The sequence below is a fragment of the Littorina saxatilis genome, linkage group LG15 (assembly GCF_037325665.1).
Source record: "Littorina saxatilis isolate snail1 linkage group LG15, US_GU_Lsax_2.0, whole genome shotgun sequence".
Lineage (NCBI taxonomy): Eukaryota > Metazoa > Mollusca > Gastropoda > Littorinimorpha > Littorinidae > Littorina > Littorina saxatilis.
Window position 1 is genome coordinate 36,172,810 of NC_090259.1, and position 16,104 is coordinate 36,188,913.

Consider the following 16,104-nt stretch of genomic DNA (forward strand, 5'->3'; position numbering starts at 1 on the left):
AATCAGAACCAAACTGTCAGACTCATAAAAACCCAACCAATGCACTTAACTCTTATTCCATACACAAAACTGACGCTTTACAAATCATAAACAACATAAACAAAAATGAAACAAATCCATCAAGCCATTCAAAAGTTGCAACATTTTAATTACAGATGTTTGTCTGAAAATTACATTCAGAGAAAACAGCATTTGAAAGATTCCAACCAGTACCTCAAACTAGTAGCACCGTGCAGCCTGAATTGATATGTTTTTATAAGAATAACCACTTTACTATGATGGAGAAATGATTTGACGATCAAATTATCCAGACTTTTTAAAAAAAATCATTTGAAAACTCATCTATGTTAGTGCAGATATGAATCAAAACGAAACTGTCGGACTCATAAAAACACAAGGAATCCACTATATTCTTATTCCATGCACAGAAATGGTGCTTCACAAATCATAAACAACATATACAAAATTGGAACAAATCCATCTTGCCATTCAAAAGTTACAACATTTTAATTACCACATTTTGTCTCAAATTACATGTAGAGAAAACAGCATGTAAAAGAGTCTCACTAGTACCCCGGTAAACTAGTACCACAGTAGAGCTTGAATTAATGGGGTGTTTTTTTTTTTAACCAGAATAACACTTTAACTATGAAGGGGAAATGATTTGATAATCAAATTATCAGATTTTTTTGATTTAAAAAAAAATTATATGAAAACATTAAAAAAGTCAATTATCTGTGTTTGTGCTGATATGAAAATATTGATCAGAACCAAACTGTCAGACTCATAAAAACCCAACGGATGCACTGATTTCTTATTCCATTGCATAGAAATGATGCTTCACAAATCATCAACAACATTACATAATTATATACACAAATGGAACAAAGCTATCAAGCCATTCAAAAGTTGCAACATTTTAATTACAGTATTTCTGTGCTCAATCCTAACACTGCAGCAAATTTCTGTAAAGCTGAATGTCCCTTTCCATGTACCAACTTGGTCATACGCGGATTATTTAAAATGCAACTTTACCACCCGAAGCGTTGCAAACACCGGGAGAAGAGTAAACAACTGCAGACTTGAATGGACACTCATATGCACTCCAGATGCAGGGCCTGTGCAAATCCTTGGGCTGATGCATCACCTTCTTTCATAATCAGACTGCTATCAGACAAGCATTCAGTACAGGATATAAACCTTTCAGCAATAGATTGAGCTGATCAATGTTGACAAAAGCCCAACACATGTCAGCGGAGTGACGTTGCACAGTACCAGTATCCATATCTGCTTGTGATGGGTCAGAAGATGGCAAAGTATCTGTATCTTCTTATGGTTGGTCAGAAGATGGCAAAGCTGATGTTTCTGCTGTGGAAGAGGGTAGTTCCGGTTTAGCAAACTTTTCCATCAGGTCAATCTTTCTCCTCGCTGCCACCACAGGAGGACTGGCTCTCCCCTTGCTCCAACCTATAATAAATACACAAACACTGATTTAATATTTGATACAACTGTCCATGGTTTTTGTTTGTAATAAGCTGCAAATTTTAAGACTCAATATAAACGTCAACAAGTGCTTGTACTTTATTTTGCAAATGACCATGTTACATGGGGTGTACCTCAACTTTTTGGCTAGGCTGGTAAATCAGAAATCCCAATCAGCCCCCAACCACTGAACCAGGCGGGTTTTCTTACAACCACCTCAGCGGCTCGTACCCACATATGTCGGTTGACGAACACACACACACACACACACTCAAAAGACATTCATTAATTGGCCCCTATCACAAAATGTACATGTCAAGTTTACTATGGGATTTGAGTAACCACACAATCACATACACACAGGAACTAATACTGAAACTAGCTGAATTATTTTCTTTCTTTCTTTCTTTCTTTTCATATTTTTCTTTTAAAATTAATTTATTTCATCACACTTGCTATGTATTTGCTTGTTTCTTGTCTGTTGTCTGTTTTGTGTGTGTGTGTGTGTGTGTTCTGTGTGTGTGTGTTCTGTGTGTGTGTATACATTTTCAGATTTCCTAAACCTAGCACTGTTTGCAGGTGATCTTTATGCTTTTGATTCATGAGTTGCATCCCCAGTCCTTTAGTTTAACTCTTTTTTTTTCTTTGGTGAAGTAAATTGGATCTATTTTTTTTATTCCTTAGTTAATGGAAAAGATTTGACAACAATATTGCTGTCAATGATAGGTTGGTCAGCCATGCTGGTGTAAACCAATCCTTTAGAATTAGAGAACGCTCTCTAGTAGGGTACTTATTTTCCTATGGTCAATGACCAGAAACAGAAACTGTGTCAGTCGTACATCGCTCAGATGCTGCTTCTCAGTTTGACCCCAGACAAAGAATACTGATGACATGTTACACCATAGTAAGCTCTCAAGGACTGGCCAGCGAAGAACAATAAAATAGGGGTTGTGAAGACGATATCACAGAGATGATCGAGGGAGGGAGGGGGGGGGGTGTGCGGCGGCGGCATGGTCAGTAAATTGGATCAAGAAACCCGCAAAATACTTCAGACACAAACTGTTTATCATTTACCTGCAAACCCTAACACATTCTTACAACAACAACAACATAACGATGTGCAATAAATCACGTTGTCAAACAAACAAGATCGAAAAGAGAAAGAAGCAAAACCCACCTCGTCGAGTCAAGAATCTTAGAATGTCGTCTGCTCAAATACGATCATGTTGGTTCATTTCGGAGTGTTGTTACTTCCTTCTACTGTTCGCTGCTGCTGGTTCATCTTTCTCTGATATTTCTAGCCACTATGCCGAACATTTCCAATGTTAGGGTTGTTCTCCGCAGCTCAAAACTTTGAAAAATGCTGCTGAATCGGTGAAAACGTCATGGATTTGTTGACACCGGGGGACTGATAAGTTGTCTACTGCGCTTGCGCCAAATGCCTTTGACCTACATATATTTGCATATATTAATTCCGGGGTTTCGGTTGGAACGGATTCTCTCTCTTTGTGCCTATGTCAACGGAAATTCCCCAACGGTGATGACGTCATCTTGAAGAACGGAAATTTCCACACAGTTCGAACAGCGAAGGGTCATGTCATGTGCGCACATTTACCAGTACGGAGTATCCAAAGTTGACCATTTTTTCGATTTTTTTGATAAAACACAGACAAAAACAACAAAACATCGGTTTGAAAATGGTTTTATTTACATGAATACATGTCTAAAATGACAAAAGCAGATTATTGAATGCATTCCAGGATGTTCAAAGGTGTGAAAAATGCAACAACCCCAAAAAGGTGTATGAGACCAAAAATAACTCATTTTGCCTACCCGGTCTGCCCTTAAATTACATATTCTTACCCAACTCACATTGAGTGGAAGATTGTGGCCACACTTCTTTATAATTATCGTCTTTGACCAAGATTTTGATTCGTTCTCTCCCTTGTGTGGTTACGTCCTCACTGGGTACCTTTGTGTTCTGTCGGGACACATACACAAAGGATGTAGCTTTGCTGTTCGCCTGGGAGAAGGCCTCGGCCGACAGTATGGTTCTGTTGGCGAGACTTTAATCTCTTCCTTGTTCAAAGGTTCTCTTTTTGTTTCCGCCTCTATGCAAACGCGGACTCTTCTCTAACAAAGAGAAGCTCACAGCAAAGGAAAGCGCACGGCAGGCCTCGGCTTTGTCTTGTTATCAAAAGGAAAACACTAGGCTAGCCGGTTTCGGCTTTGGATTTTTATCTCCATGCTCTCTCTTTGGGCGCTGTGCCAAATACCCACCCCTTTCCCCTCTCGGGGAAGGTTAGCGGTGGGGGTCGGTGTGCAGACAAAAGCACGCTTTCACTCACACTCTTGGCAGTTATATCAACTGGAGTTTTAGTGCTCTGCATCACCCTTCTTCCCGCCTTTGTGTTTACCACTACACAGCGGCTGGTGGGGATTAGGACTCCCATTTTATTGAGGGAGGCACTGGGGCCTTCCTATTGGGTCACTTCCATAGATCGAACGAATGTTTACTTCCACAATTTGATACACAAAACAGATCGGAAGTGGCAACATTTTATTTAACTCAGAGCCTCAGTCAGGGCTCTGACTTTGATTCTAAGTCAAATGGAATCATTGGATGCTTTGATCCCTTTTGGGGAGACTGTACAAGTGGCCCTTTCTAGAAGTCCCGAACTCCAGGTGGAAACTGGAATTGCAGGGCTGTATCACGTTAAATGTTTGTGGTTGGCTGGGCGTTAAGCAAACAAACAAAGGGCTGGAACATGCTAGTGTCTTTTCTCGACTGGTTCTCAGACACGATCAAATAATGGATTCTCACACCTGCGTTGATTCAATCAACTCCCGCCAAGGCAACATCTGCCGAAACTGGAAAAGGTTGGGAAAAATAAAAATTCCCGGAAGCCGTAACTCCATGAACGGATCCCCCCATCCACCTGCCTCATGTCAGCTAAAAGACTGAAAGAGGAAGTGGATGCAGCCTGTGTATAACAGCCCCGGAACCGCAGTAGCGGAACCGGAAGCCAAAGGCTGATGGATACCAACTACCAACACAGAAGTGTTATCGGCGGAAGGCAATACCATCCTGCCACCGGAAGCCGCAGCCGCGGAAGCGGAACCAGCGTTGGATTGGTAAGCATCAGCACCAACCGGAGTCATAGAATGGCGACCGGAAGATCCTGTTGTCCTACTACCGGAAGTAGCGGACCATGCTCTTCACACCCCAACCCGTACCCCGGAAGGGAATAAGGCTGACGTGAGGAATGAACCTTATGGCTGGTATGCACTTCCGCTAGAGCGGAAACCGTTGCCGCAGGTTTGCGTACTTCGCCAAGAACACCTCCTGCCGACGCGTAAGCGCCGAGAGGACCAGGAGGTGCTGATGTCTGAGAACCAGACAAAAATTTGTCGAAAGGAACACCTGACGACAAGTCCAACACCACTGTTGGATCTGCAACAACGTCGGCAGACGTAATGGTTGCAGAAGGCTCTGAACGAACCCGTGCGAGAGCGCAAAAACACCGCCCGCGACGCTAAAGCGCAGAGAGGACTGGGCGGTGCTGATGTCTGACAGGCAGACAAAAGTTCGTTGACAGGTAAACCTGACGCCGAACTAAACACATCTGTCGCCTCTGCAACAACGTTGGTAGACGTAATGGTTGCAGAAGATTCGGAACGAACCTGCGAACGACAGTGCGTTACCTACTCCTGAAGGGAGCAGAAGAGAAGCCTAACATACTACGATTATAATTTATGAAATCGATCCAAAAATGATTTCATCTTATTCTTTTATTTATTTCCTGATTCCAAAAACATATAGATATAATGTGTCGTATTCAAAACAAGCTCAGACGGGCGCAGTGGCGTGGTGGTAAGACGTCGGCCTCCTAATCGGGAGGTCGTGAGTTCGAATCCCGGTCGCTGCCGCCTGGTGGGTTAAGAGTGGAGATTTTTCCGATCTCCCAGGTCAACTTATGTGCAGACCTGCTAGTGACTTAACCCCCTTCATGTGTACACGCAAGCACAAGACCAAGTGCGCACGGAAAAGATCCTGTAATCCATGTCAGAGTTCGGTGGGTTATGGAAACACGAAAATACTCAGCATGCCTACTCAACGAAAGCGGAGTGAAGCTGACTATGCTCTCAGAGCATAGTGTGGGGAACCCAAATGGGCAAACGAGCTCACACGTAACCAGAAAATTCTGGAACGCTGAAGAAGAAGAAACAAGTCGCGTAAGGCGAAAATACAACATTTAGTCAAGTAGCTGTCGAACTCACAGAATGAAACTGAACGCAATGCAACGCAGCAAGACCGTATACTCGTAGCATCGTCAGTCACCCCGCCACCCGCTCACGGCAAAGACAGTGAAATTGACAAGAAGAGCGGGGTAGCAGTTGCGCTCAGAAGGATAGCACGCTTTTCTGTACCTCTCTTTGTTTTAACTTTCTGAGCTTGTGTTTAATCCAAACATATCATATCCATATGTTTTTGGAATCAGGAACCGACAAGGAATAATCAATCAATCAATCAATCAATATGAAGCTTATATAGCGCGTATTCCGTGGGTACAGTTCTAAGCGCTTGTCGAAGAGTTGTCAACACAGGACAAACAAAGAAACTAACATCTTCAGACGGACACGAACCCTATCACACACTAGCAAACCCTGGTAAACATACAACAAACAACTGTTTAACAACAATGTACACATCAATAGCTAGGTCCAAACAAAATAATATTAAGCACAAAGAAAATCCCTCTCACAGAGCACAGCACAAGAATGTCTTTTGGGGCACAACACATCACGTCGAGCATGAAAGTCGCAGCCAGCTACGGGAAGAACTGAGTCTTCAACCTACACTTGAACGCGTCAAGAGAGGGGCTCTGGCGAAACTCAAGCGGCAGGGAGTTCCAGACGGAGGGGCCCGCGGAGGGAAATGCACGCTGACCAGCAGATGCGAGTTTCAAGCGAGGGATGTGGAGGCGGAGAGGGTCAGCAGCAGAACGAAGGGGACGGTCGGAGGGCTGGGTGTACAGGTCCAGGGAGGATTGAAGGTACTCGGGAGCAGAGTCGTTGAGACACTTGTAGACCAGAGTGGACAGTTTGTAGGAGATTCGGGTGTTGACAGGGAGCCAGTGCAAGGAGCGAAGTAGGGGGGTGATGTGGTCTCGCTTCGTCTTCCTCAACGTCAGCCTGGCAGCAGCGTTCTGGACTCGTAGGCCATGAATGGATGAGGCGGGGAGGCCAGCCAGAAGGGAGTTGCAGTAGTCCAGACGACTGAAGATGAGGGAGACAACCAGCTTGACACAGGCGTCGTGGGTGAGGTAGCGACGGATGGAGGCGATGCGTCGTAGGTGGAAAAAGCAGGTCTTGATGATGAAGGAGATGTGTGTCTGCATGGAGAGAGTGGAGTCGAGAAAGACGCCAAGGCTCTTGACAGCAGGGGAGAATGGAACAGTCGCGTCATCCAGCTGGAGGTCGGTCACAGTGAGGGAAGCAATCTTCTGTCGTGTTCCAACGAGAAGGGCCTCCGTCTTCTCACTGTTCAGCTTCAACTTGTTCTCAGTCATCCAGTTCTTGATGTCAGTGAAACAACTGGAGATGGATCCAAGGAGATCGTCAACGTCCTCCGGCTTGGCGCTGTTCTGGAGCTGCGTGTCATCGGCAAAGGAGTTGTAGTTCAGGCCGTGGCGTTCGATGACCAGGGAGAGGGGTTGGGTGTACAGGGTGAAAAGGACAGGGCCGAGGACAGATCCTTGTGGGACGCCGAAGCGGACAGGGACAGGCTGAGAAGAGAACGAATCAGTGGTGACAGTCTGAGAGCGGTTCTGGAGGTAGTTCCTGAACCAAGAGAGGGCGGTGTCGTGAATGCCGAACGTGGAACTGAGGCGATCGACGAGTAGCTGGTGGTCGATGAAAGTGTTTTTAAATTGATTTCGAAAATTTAAATTTGATAATAATTTTTATATATTTAATTTTCAGAGCTTGTTTTTAATCCAAATATAACATATTTATATGTTTTTGGAATCAGCAAATGACGAAGAATAAGATGAACGTAAATTTGGATCGTTTTAGAAAAAAAAAATTACAATTTTTAGATTTTTAATGACCAAAGTCATTAATTAATTTTTAAGCCACCAAGCTGAAATGCAATACCGAAGTCCGGGCTTCGTCGAAAATTGCTTGGCCAAAATTTCAATCAATTTGATTGAAAAATGAGGGCGTGACAGTGCCGCCTCAACTTTTACAAAAAGCCGGATATGACGTCATCAAAGGTATTTATCAAAAAAAGGAAAAAAACGTTCGGGGATATCATTCCCAGGAACTCTCATGTCAAATTTCATAAAGATCGGTCCAGTAGTTTACTCTGAATCGCTCTACACACACACACGCACAGACAGACAGACACACATACACCACGACCCTCGTTTCGATTCCCCCTCTATGTTAAAACATTTAGTCAAAACTTGACTAAATGTAAAAACAAGTTCAGAAAGTTAAAAAGAATACAGAAAAGCGCGCTTTCCGGCTTAGCGCAATACGCTACCGCGCTATTCTGGCTTGTCAATTTCACATTGTTTTGCACGTGAACAGTGAGTGATTTCCTTCTTGCGGGGATTCACGAAGCTGTATTGTCTTGGTGAAAAAATGCAGTGCGTTAACTAAATGTAGTAATTTCGCCTTACGCGACTTGTTATTCTTCTTGTTAATGTTCTGATTTGTTACTGACCGCTCCCACAGCAGGCCCGTTGTCGGCGATGGCGACGATGAGGATGGCGTCTGCCTGCCTGATGCAGTGCTTGGTCCACTTGCTGGTGAAGGAGTCGCACTGGTACAGCACCATGCGCTGGATGTCCTCCTGCTGGTTCAGCCAGCTGGACAGCCGGAACTCGTTGACACTGAAACATCCACAGTTTGGTTCATCGTGCAATGCTGTGTGATATGTCAACGTAGATACTTACTGTACCTGTTCAGCCAGCTGGACAGCTGGAACTCGTTCACATTGAAACATCCACAGTTTGGTTCATCGTGCAATGCTGTGTGATATGTCAACGTAGATACTTACAGTACCTGTTCAGCCAGCTGGACAGCCGGAACTCGTTGACACTGAAACATCCACAGTTTGGTTCATCGTGCAATGCTGTGTGATATGTCAACGTAGATACTTACTGTACCTGTTCAGCCAGCTGGACAGCTGGAACTCGTTCACATTGAAATATGCTGCTGTGTACTGCACACCTGTATGTCATGATATGTAAATGTAGACACTAAATGCACATGTTCACACAGTGGAATACCCTTTTCAAGAACCTTCGATTTAACACCTGGCCCCTGTTAACAATTTCTGTTCATAATTTGATCTGTAAATTTAACCCCATTTGTTAAGATCACCTCCTTTCTAAGACCAGATTTCCCCCAAATTTTGTAAGCCTTAAAAGTGGGGTCCATTGTAATTCAATGCTTCTGTCTACAGCCTATGGGTATGTGTTAATACATAAATGTATAGATACTAAATGTCATCCTAATAGCTGTACCATTTCATTTAAAAAGAGACAGTCTTTTGTGCGTATTTGTTAAGTGTCTGCAAGCTAGTGTACACTGTGCTGGCACTAGCCAACTGCTGATTGCTCACTCTGAAGCTTTCTTTTCTTTACTTGGTGTTTAACGTCGTTTTCAACCGTTCAAGGTTATATCGCGACGGGGAAAGGGGGGGGGGGGGGGGGGGGGGGATTGGATAGAGCCACATGTTAATTGTTTCTTGTTCACAAAAGCACTAATCAAAAAATTGCTCCAGGGGCTTGCAACGTAGTACAATATATGACCTTACTGGGAGAATGCAAGTTTCCAGTACAAAGGACTTAACATTTCTTACATACTGCTTGACTAAAATCTTTACAAACATTGACTATATTCTATACAAGAAACACTTAACAAGGGTAAAAGGAGAAACAGAATCCGTTAGTCGCCTCTTACGACATGCTGGGGAGCATCGGGTAAATTCTTCCCCCTAACCCGCGGGGGGAACTCTGAAGCTTCTGAACACAGCTTTCACCAAAGGGGTCATTACTAAAATTGAACCAGTTTCCAATGTAGTTTCTGTCTGGTAAAAGTCAAAAGTGTATCCTTGTTACAGGACACACGACTGACCTGTCCAGGGCTGCAACTCCCAGCTGATTCTTGATGATGGCACTGGTCAAGCGAGTCGTGGGACCTAGGCACACACATTCATCAAATCAAACCTTTTGCCAGAAAAAGATTGACAGAATTTTTTCCTGACACAAACACCTTTGGCCAGTGTTAATTTTCACGGCCACTCTCAATCATCAACCATGCACTTATTCCATCTTTAAGCAAAGAATGACAGCTAGAGATTGCAAGAGAGAGAAAAGGTACGGGAAAAAAAGCTGGTACCAATGGTTGGGACTGGGGTGTACCATACTTTTGGGACTATAAGGCACAATTTTTCCTCAACTCTGACCCCTATTGACCGGTATCGCCTTGTGTATGGCTCAAGAAGAGTAAAGATGTACACATATCGCTATTCAAAGAAACAGAAGACTCCTTCTCCAGTTCTTCTTCTTCAGCGTTCCAGAAATTCTGGTGACGTACGTGTGAGCTTGTTTGCCCATTTGGGTTCCCCACACTATACTCTGAGAGCATAGTCAGTTTCACTCCGCTTTCCTTGGGTAGGCATGCTGGGTATTTTTGTGTTTCCATAACGCACCAAACTCCGACATGGATTATAGGATCTTTTCCGTGCGCACTTGGTCTTGTGCTTGCGTGTACACACGAAGGGGGTTAAGTCACTAGCAGGTCTGCACATAAGTTGACCTGGGAGATCGGAAAAATCTCCACTCTTAACCCACTAGGCGGCAGCGACCGGGATTCGAACTCACGACCTCCCTATTAGGAAGCCGACGTCTTACCACTGCGCCACTTCGCCTGTCGCCCTCTCCAGTGAAATGAATGTTTTTGCTTCTATGACCTGGACAAAGTTTCCTCTCAGACATCAAAGGCATCGGTTTCATAGTAGAAACTCAGTCATTAACCTGTCTGTAAACTAGGGCAGGCAGCTGGTCTCAGCTGAAAATGAGATTATTAACCCGAGGTCAGAAGGCCAAACAGCTATCACAATGCAGTCTTTGATCTCAAGGCACATCGTGGAGAAAATGTATTTCCACTCTGTATACTTTCTTTGACCTGCGGCCAATACACCAGAAGCACCTATTGTGTGGATTTTTCTCATTTTAACCTTAAAAGTCAGGATTGCGCCTTTTACAACAATGCGCCTTATAGTCCCAAAAATAATAAGGTCATAAGTTTGAGGACAACCTTAAGCGCAATCTGCTACTTAAAGTAATGTCTTTTCTTTTTGAAGACTTGAATGATTCTTTTTTTCTTCAATCAATTACACATTAACATGCTTCCATTTGAAACTTCGAGGTCTTCATCGTGGATTGACGCCTGACCAAAGCCTTATTGAAGCCCGACGGAGCAAAGCGACGGAGGGCTTCAATTAGGCTTTTGGAGGGTGTCAATCCACGATGAGGACCTCGAAGTTTCAAATGGAAGCATGTTAATGTTATTGTAATTCAATCTGACGACGATCTTTTTCCTGCTTTCATGCGGTTGCAGACCTGTTTACCCCCCCAAATGAAAATCAGGAATGCAACTGGTACTTTTCAGTAATTTGAGGCATCTTTCAGTAATCTTTTTTTATCAACCATAAACCAGCTCGAAAACGATAAAACGACACGTTTGAACGCGTGTTACGCGTGATTGTTCTGAAAAGTGACTATTACATGATTGTTCTGAAAGTCTACTATTTATTTCATCGTAATCATGTAAGCCCTCATACGTGATTGTTCTGAAAGCTTACTAATTTACATGATTGTTCTGAAACTCTACTAAAGGTAAATTTGCTTCACCCGTGAAATGTTGTCAGATATGGAACAATAATAATGTAAACCCCTACCCCTGGTGGTTGCTGTGTAATAAAAAAAAAGTGTCACTGAAAACAGATGTGCTAATAAATTTAGCTTTCATGTGTGTGTATGTGTGTGCGTATGTACTCAGTGCACTGGCGTCGGAAACGGGGGGGAGGGGGCGCAGCTGTTTCTGGGGGGGGGGGGGGGGGGGGGGCAAACATGTCTTTTTAGGATGACAAAAATATTCAGAGAGAGAGAGAGAGAGATTGAGAGAGAGAGAAAGAAATTGAGAGAGAGAGAGATTGAGAGAGAGAGAGAAATTGAGAGAGAGAGAGAGAGAGAGAGAGAGAGAGAGAGAGAGAGAGAGAGAGAGAGAGAGAGAGAGTTGATAAACAAAATACTCCCCCCCCCCCCCCCACACACACACACACAAAAAGAAGTATATTGTCTCGCGTGCAAGAACTTTATAGCCCAGACTCCCCACCCATCTCGCAACCCCGGCCATCTCCTCACGTCTCTCATCCCCTCTCCACTTGAATTTTTAGTTTATAAAAAAAAAAAGTTTCATTTGTGAAAATTATTTGTTGTGCCTTTCGTCTTTAAAGGGGCAAAAAAGTAGCTTCCATTTTCTCTCTTTGCCATGCCTTTCGATCCATTTTGGTGACCAAGCCACCTAAGCATGGCAAAGAGGAAAATTCAAAAGTTTCTATGTGTCCCTTTGAACCTGTAACTTGAATTTTGAGTTGGGAATACTCAAGAAGAATCATTACATTTTTGAAGATTATAAATAATTTTTGTCTTTGGACATTTAATTTCAATTTTGAGTTGAGAACAATAAAGAAGACATGTTCAATGTATGAAACGTATTACTTGTTGAGTTTGTATTCACTGTACTACACACACAGAAGCTCGATCACACACACACACACACAAACACAAGTTATAAATATCAATTTCACTTAAGATTTAGTATCATTGTATCAAAATAGTGTTCCATTTACATACAGACATACACACAGACAAAGTGAATCCAGTATACCCCCTCCAACTTCATTTGGCTGGGGTATAAATATCAATATCACTTAAGATTTAGTTTCATGGTATCGAGTGATCGACAAGAAGAAGAAGTATCATGGTATCAAAATATTGTTCCATATACATACAGACATACACACAGACAGATGGACAAAGTGAATCCAGTATACCCCCCTCCAACTTCGTTGGGCAGGGGTATACATATTGTTCCATATCTGACAACATTTCACGGGTGAAGCAAGTTTACCTTTAGTAGAGTTTCAGAACAATCATGTAAATTAGTAAGCTTTCAGAACAATCACGTATGAGGGCTTACATGATTACGATGAAATAAATAGTAGACTTTCAGAACAATCATGTAATAGTCACTTTTCAGAACAATCACGCGTAACAAACGCGCGCTACCATACAAAACAAGTACAAAATTGATGATAACCATGTTTAACAGTATTGTACTACACAAACAGAAGCTCGATCACACACACACACACACAAACCCACAACAAGGTAACAAACACAAGTTTACTTTATCTACAAAAAAAACCGCACACAGTATTCAGGGACGGAGCAAGAGAGCCAGATATGGGGGGGGGGGGGGGGGGGGTTACAACCTGGGGTCCAGGGGTTGGGGGGTCTGGGGGGCAAAGCCCCCCTACAGCTGAAGAATTTTAGCTATTTTATAAACAATTTGTGGCTTATTCTTGATTTTAAACATGATCAACTCGTATCAGCAGCCACTCATTATTTCTTTTAAAGTTAGTATTAAATAATGGCAATTTATCTTCATTGATATCTGCTCCCGACAACAACAACAAATTCACAGACAGAAAATGTTTAGTTTTTTTCCACAGACAGAAAACAACTTTTTTTTTGACAGCAGGGGGTGGGGGGGCGGAACCCCTGTAACACCCCCCCCCCCCCCCTAAGCCACCCCTGGACTATTTACAGTCAAGGTGCATGTGAACAAAACCACCTTACATTCTGTCACATCAGACATCCTGCATTAAAACCAGTTATAATAACACTCTCCAGAAGCTAAATTTAATTTTAGAGGACCGAGTCTTTTATTTCATTTAAACATTTTCTTGTAAGTTTTTTGATTCAAAGAACTGTGATCTTTGCTACATTGGAGAAATATTAATGGAGATCAGTTTTAGACTCAGAAAGACTTGAATTTCGGCAACAGCGCAAGTCACTGATGAGCGCGACCATAGACCTACATCTATGTCTCTGGCGCGACTGACCGTAGCGAGAGATCGGTTCGCAGGTCTGAGAGATTCTGTCGAAGTAGAGACCTAGGTCAAATAAACTCGATGCGAAGAAGGCTCGTATTTTGCCAAACATAATTTGGTGTTTATGTTTGTTTCCATGTTCATTTGTGTACTGCATTTTGTTAAAACTAATGCTGCGTCTAACCTCGGGACACGTGCCGCGACGTGACTCCTTTGTTGTTGCACTGATCTCAAGTCGATCACCAAAATGCATGTGATTCGCTCTTCTTAGATTTCGCCAGACACCGCCACTTGACTTGATAGTTTTGCCGATATTTCTGTACAACTTTCGCTTTTTTGGTTGGCATTTCGTCCCCACAGAGATCGGCCTTACACTTCGGACAATATCGATCTCAAAACCGTGCGGAATCCGACAAATACCTTGCTGTGCACATGCGCAGACAAGGCTGTTCCGGTCAGCCTTGAAATCACAGTCCTGGTGACTACCACAGTTTCGACTTCGAATTTTCGCGCACGGAAAAGGTTCTCTCGACCGGAATTTCCGGAATTTTCGGTAGATTTCCGTAATACCGGAATTTAGACCCCAAATCCGTAATAATTCCGGACAATCCGGGAGGGTAAACAGGTCTGCGGTTGTAAACAGACAGAATTGGTTCTGTTCTGTTCACACACTACTTTCAGTCCACCTACCTGCAACAGTCAAGTCCCAAGAAATATGTCTCTGTATTCCTATTCCTATACTCTGCTCCTGTTTTGTTTTCTTTCACAGACATTTTCCCTTCTTTTTTGACGGGTTTCTGGACAACAAACTCTAAAACAAATTCTTGTCATCACAAATGCGATCTTTGGAATTGACTGACGTAGTCCGGAAGAATTCATGCATCAACTTACGTCACATATTGGACGTCATCACTTCGCATAACTTGGTATTTTGTTGGGAAGTTCATATTTCCTACTTGTAAAATGACCCTCAAAGCTAACCGAGACTAGTTGAGGTTGTATCATTGCGCCTCACCAGCAGGTTGTTAATGGCTTTTTTAGCGAGTTTACATCGACAATTAATGACCGGTAATTTTTAATGAGTTGGGGCATTCTGACCAATCACAGGATCTGTTTCATTAAAACGCGAACTTGATTGAATTACAATTTTAATTAATTTAATCTTGAATGATTCTGTTATGCACCAAGTCATATCTGTTCATGTTTTTTTCTCCAAATCTAGAATCTTTATGTACTAAGCCACAAGGCTTCAGAATACAAGACAGTGTACCTATTGCACTCAGGGCGTGCTGCAACTCCAAGGTGAAGTTGTCGATGGGAACGTTGTCAGTGGCCGGTACTACGGCAACCGTTGCCAGGTTTGCCACCATTGCCGGGTTGTCAAGGGTACCCTCTGAAACAATTCCATAAACATTCACCATGGCTGTCCATTTTTTTTCCGTTTTCTTATTTTTTTAAAATTACGTACGTTCTCTCCTACACAGAGAGACAGACAAATTTGTTGATCGTGAATGAATAAATTGCTAGACTGTTATGCCACTACCCAAAATATCAAAAATATGAAACAATGGATAAGATCAACCTGTAATTTCCTGTATTTGATGGGCTAAAACCTGATAATCACTGCCTGCTATGACTTTTGTTTGTCTGCTTGCATTCAATGGATATACCGGCACGGTTGGCCTAGTGGTAAGGCGTCCGCCCTGTGATCGGGAGGTCGTGGGTTCGAACCCTGGCCGGGTCATACCTAAGACTTTAAAATTGGCAATCTAGTGGCTGCTCCGCCTGGCATCTGGCATTATGGAGTTAGTGCTAGGACTGGCTGGTCCGGTGTCAGAATAATGTGACTGGGTGAGACATGAAGCCTGTGCTGCGATTTCTGTCTTGTGTGTGGCGCACGTTATATGTCAAAGCAGCACCGCCCTGATATGGCCCTTCGTGGTCGGCTGGGCGTTAAGCAAACAAACAAACAAACAAACAAAAATTCAATGGATTGACCCGTTACTGTGGGAGCATGGGTTGATGCCTGTTTAAGAACACAGCATTGAAAGACAGGTGGTGCAATCAACAGCAAAACATGGATAACAAATTGCCTTTAAACTCGCTGACAGATACAAAAGCCCCCAGCACTACTTACCCCCACTTCTACTGACAGAGACGGCCTGTCCAAGCGCTACACTGTTACGATTCTGTAGATTTCCCAGAATCCTCTGGCCCAGCAAATGAATGAGGCGGGTAACAACCTGTGGGTATTTGACCTTGATCAAGGACAACAGCTCTGATGGAATCTTGGCAACCTCTGTGTTACTGTAAGTAGGGAACAGATGAGACTGTTAACGATGAATCACTGGGGACCATCATAAGACAAGACACAAACACGTGCTGGTACCATGAACATATACATTGTATGTAGTTGAAATATT

General features: G+C 43.2%; 1 protein-coding gene and 1 long non-coding RNA gene across 2 annotated transcripts in view; both read right to left on the minus strand.

Annotated features, from left to right (window-relative positions):
• The window catches only part of LOC138949198 (patatin-like phospholipase domain-containing protein 7), a 99,283-nt gene that overhangs the window by 48,560 nt on the left and 34,619 nt on the right, over nt 1–16,104 (minus strand). The window contains exons 18-21 of the mRNA XM_070320977.1: nt 15,819–15,988; nt 14,952–15,074; nt 9,634–9,697; nt 8,216–8,384 (exon numbers count right to left, since the gene is read on the minus strand). Coding sequence (XP_070177078.1) covers nt 8,216–8,384; nt 9,634–9,697; nt 14,952–15,074; nt 15,819–15,988 — 526 coding nt within the window. The remainder of the gene's footprint in view (nt 1–8,215; nt 8,385–9,633; nt 9,698–14,951; nt 15,075–15,818; nt 15,989–16,104) is intronic.
• On the minus strand, nt 128–5,322 carry LOC138949199 (uncharacterized). The gene is made up of 2 exons (XR_011450183.1): nt 2,660–5,322; nt 128–1,467 (listed from the first exon to the last, which is right to left on the minus strand). It is a non-coding gene; the product is annotated as an uncharacterized lncRNA (long non-coding RNA).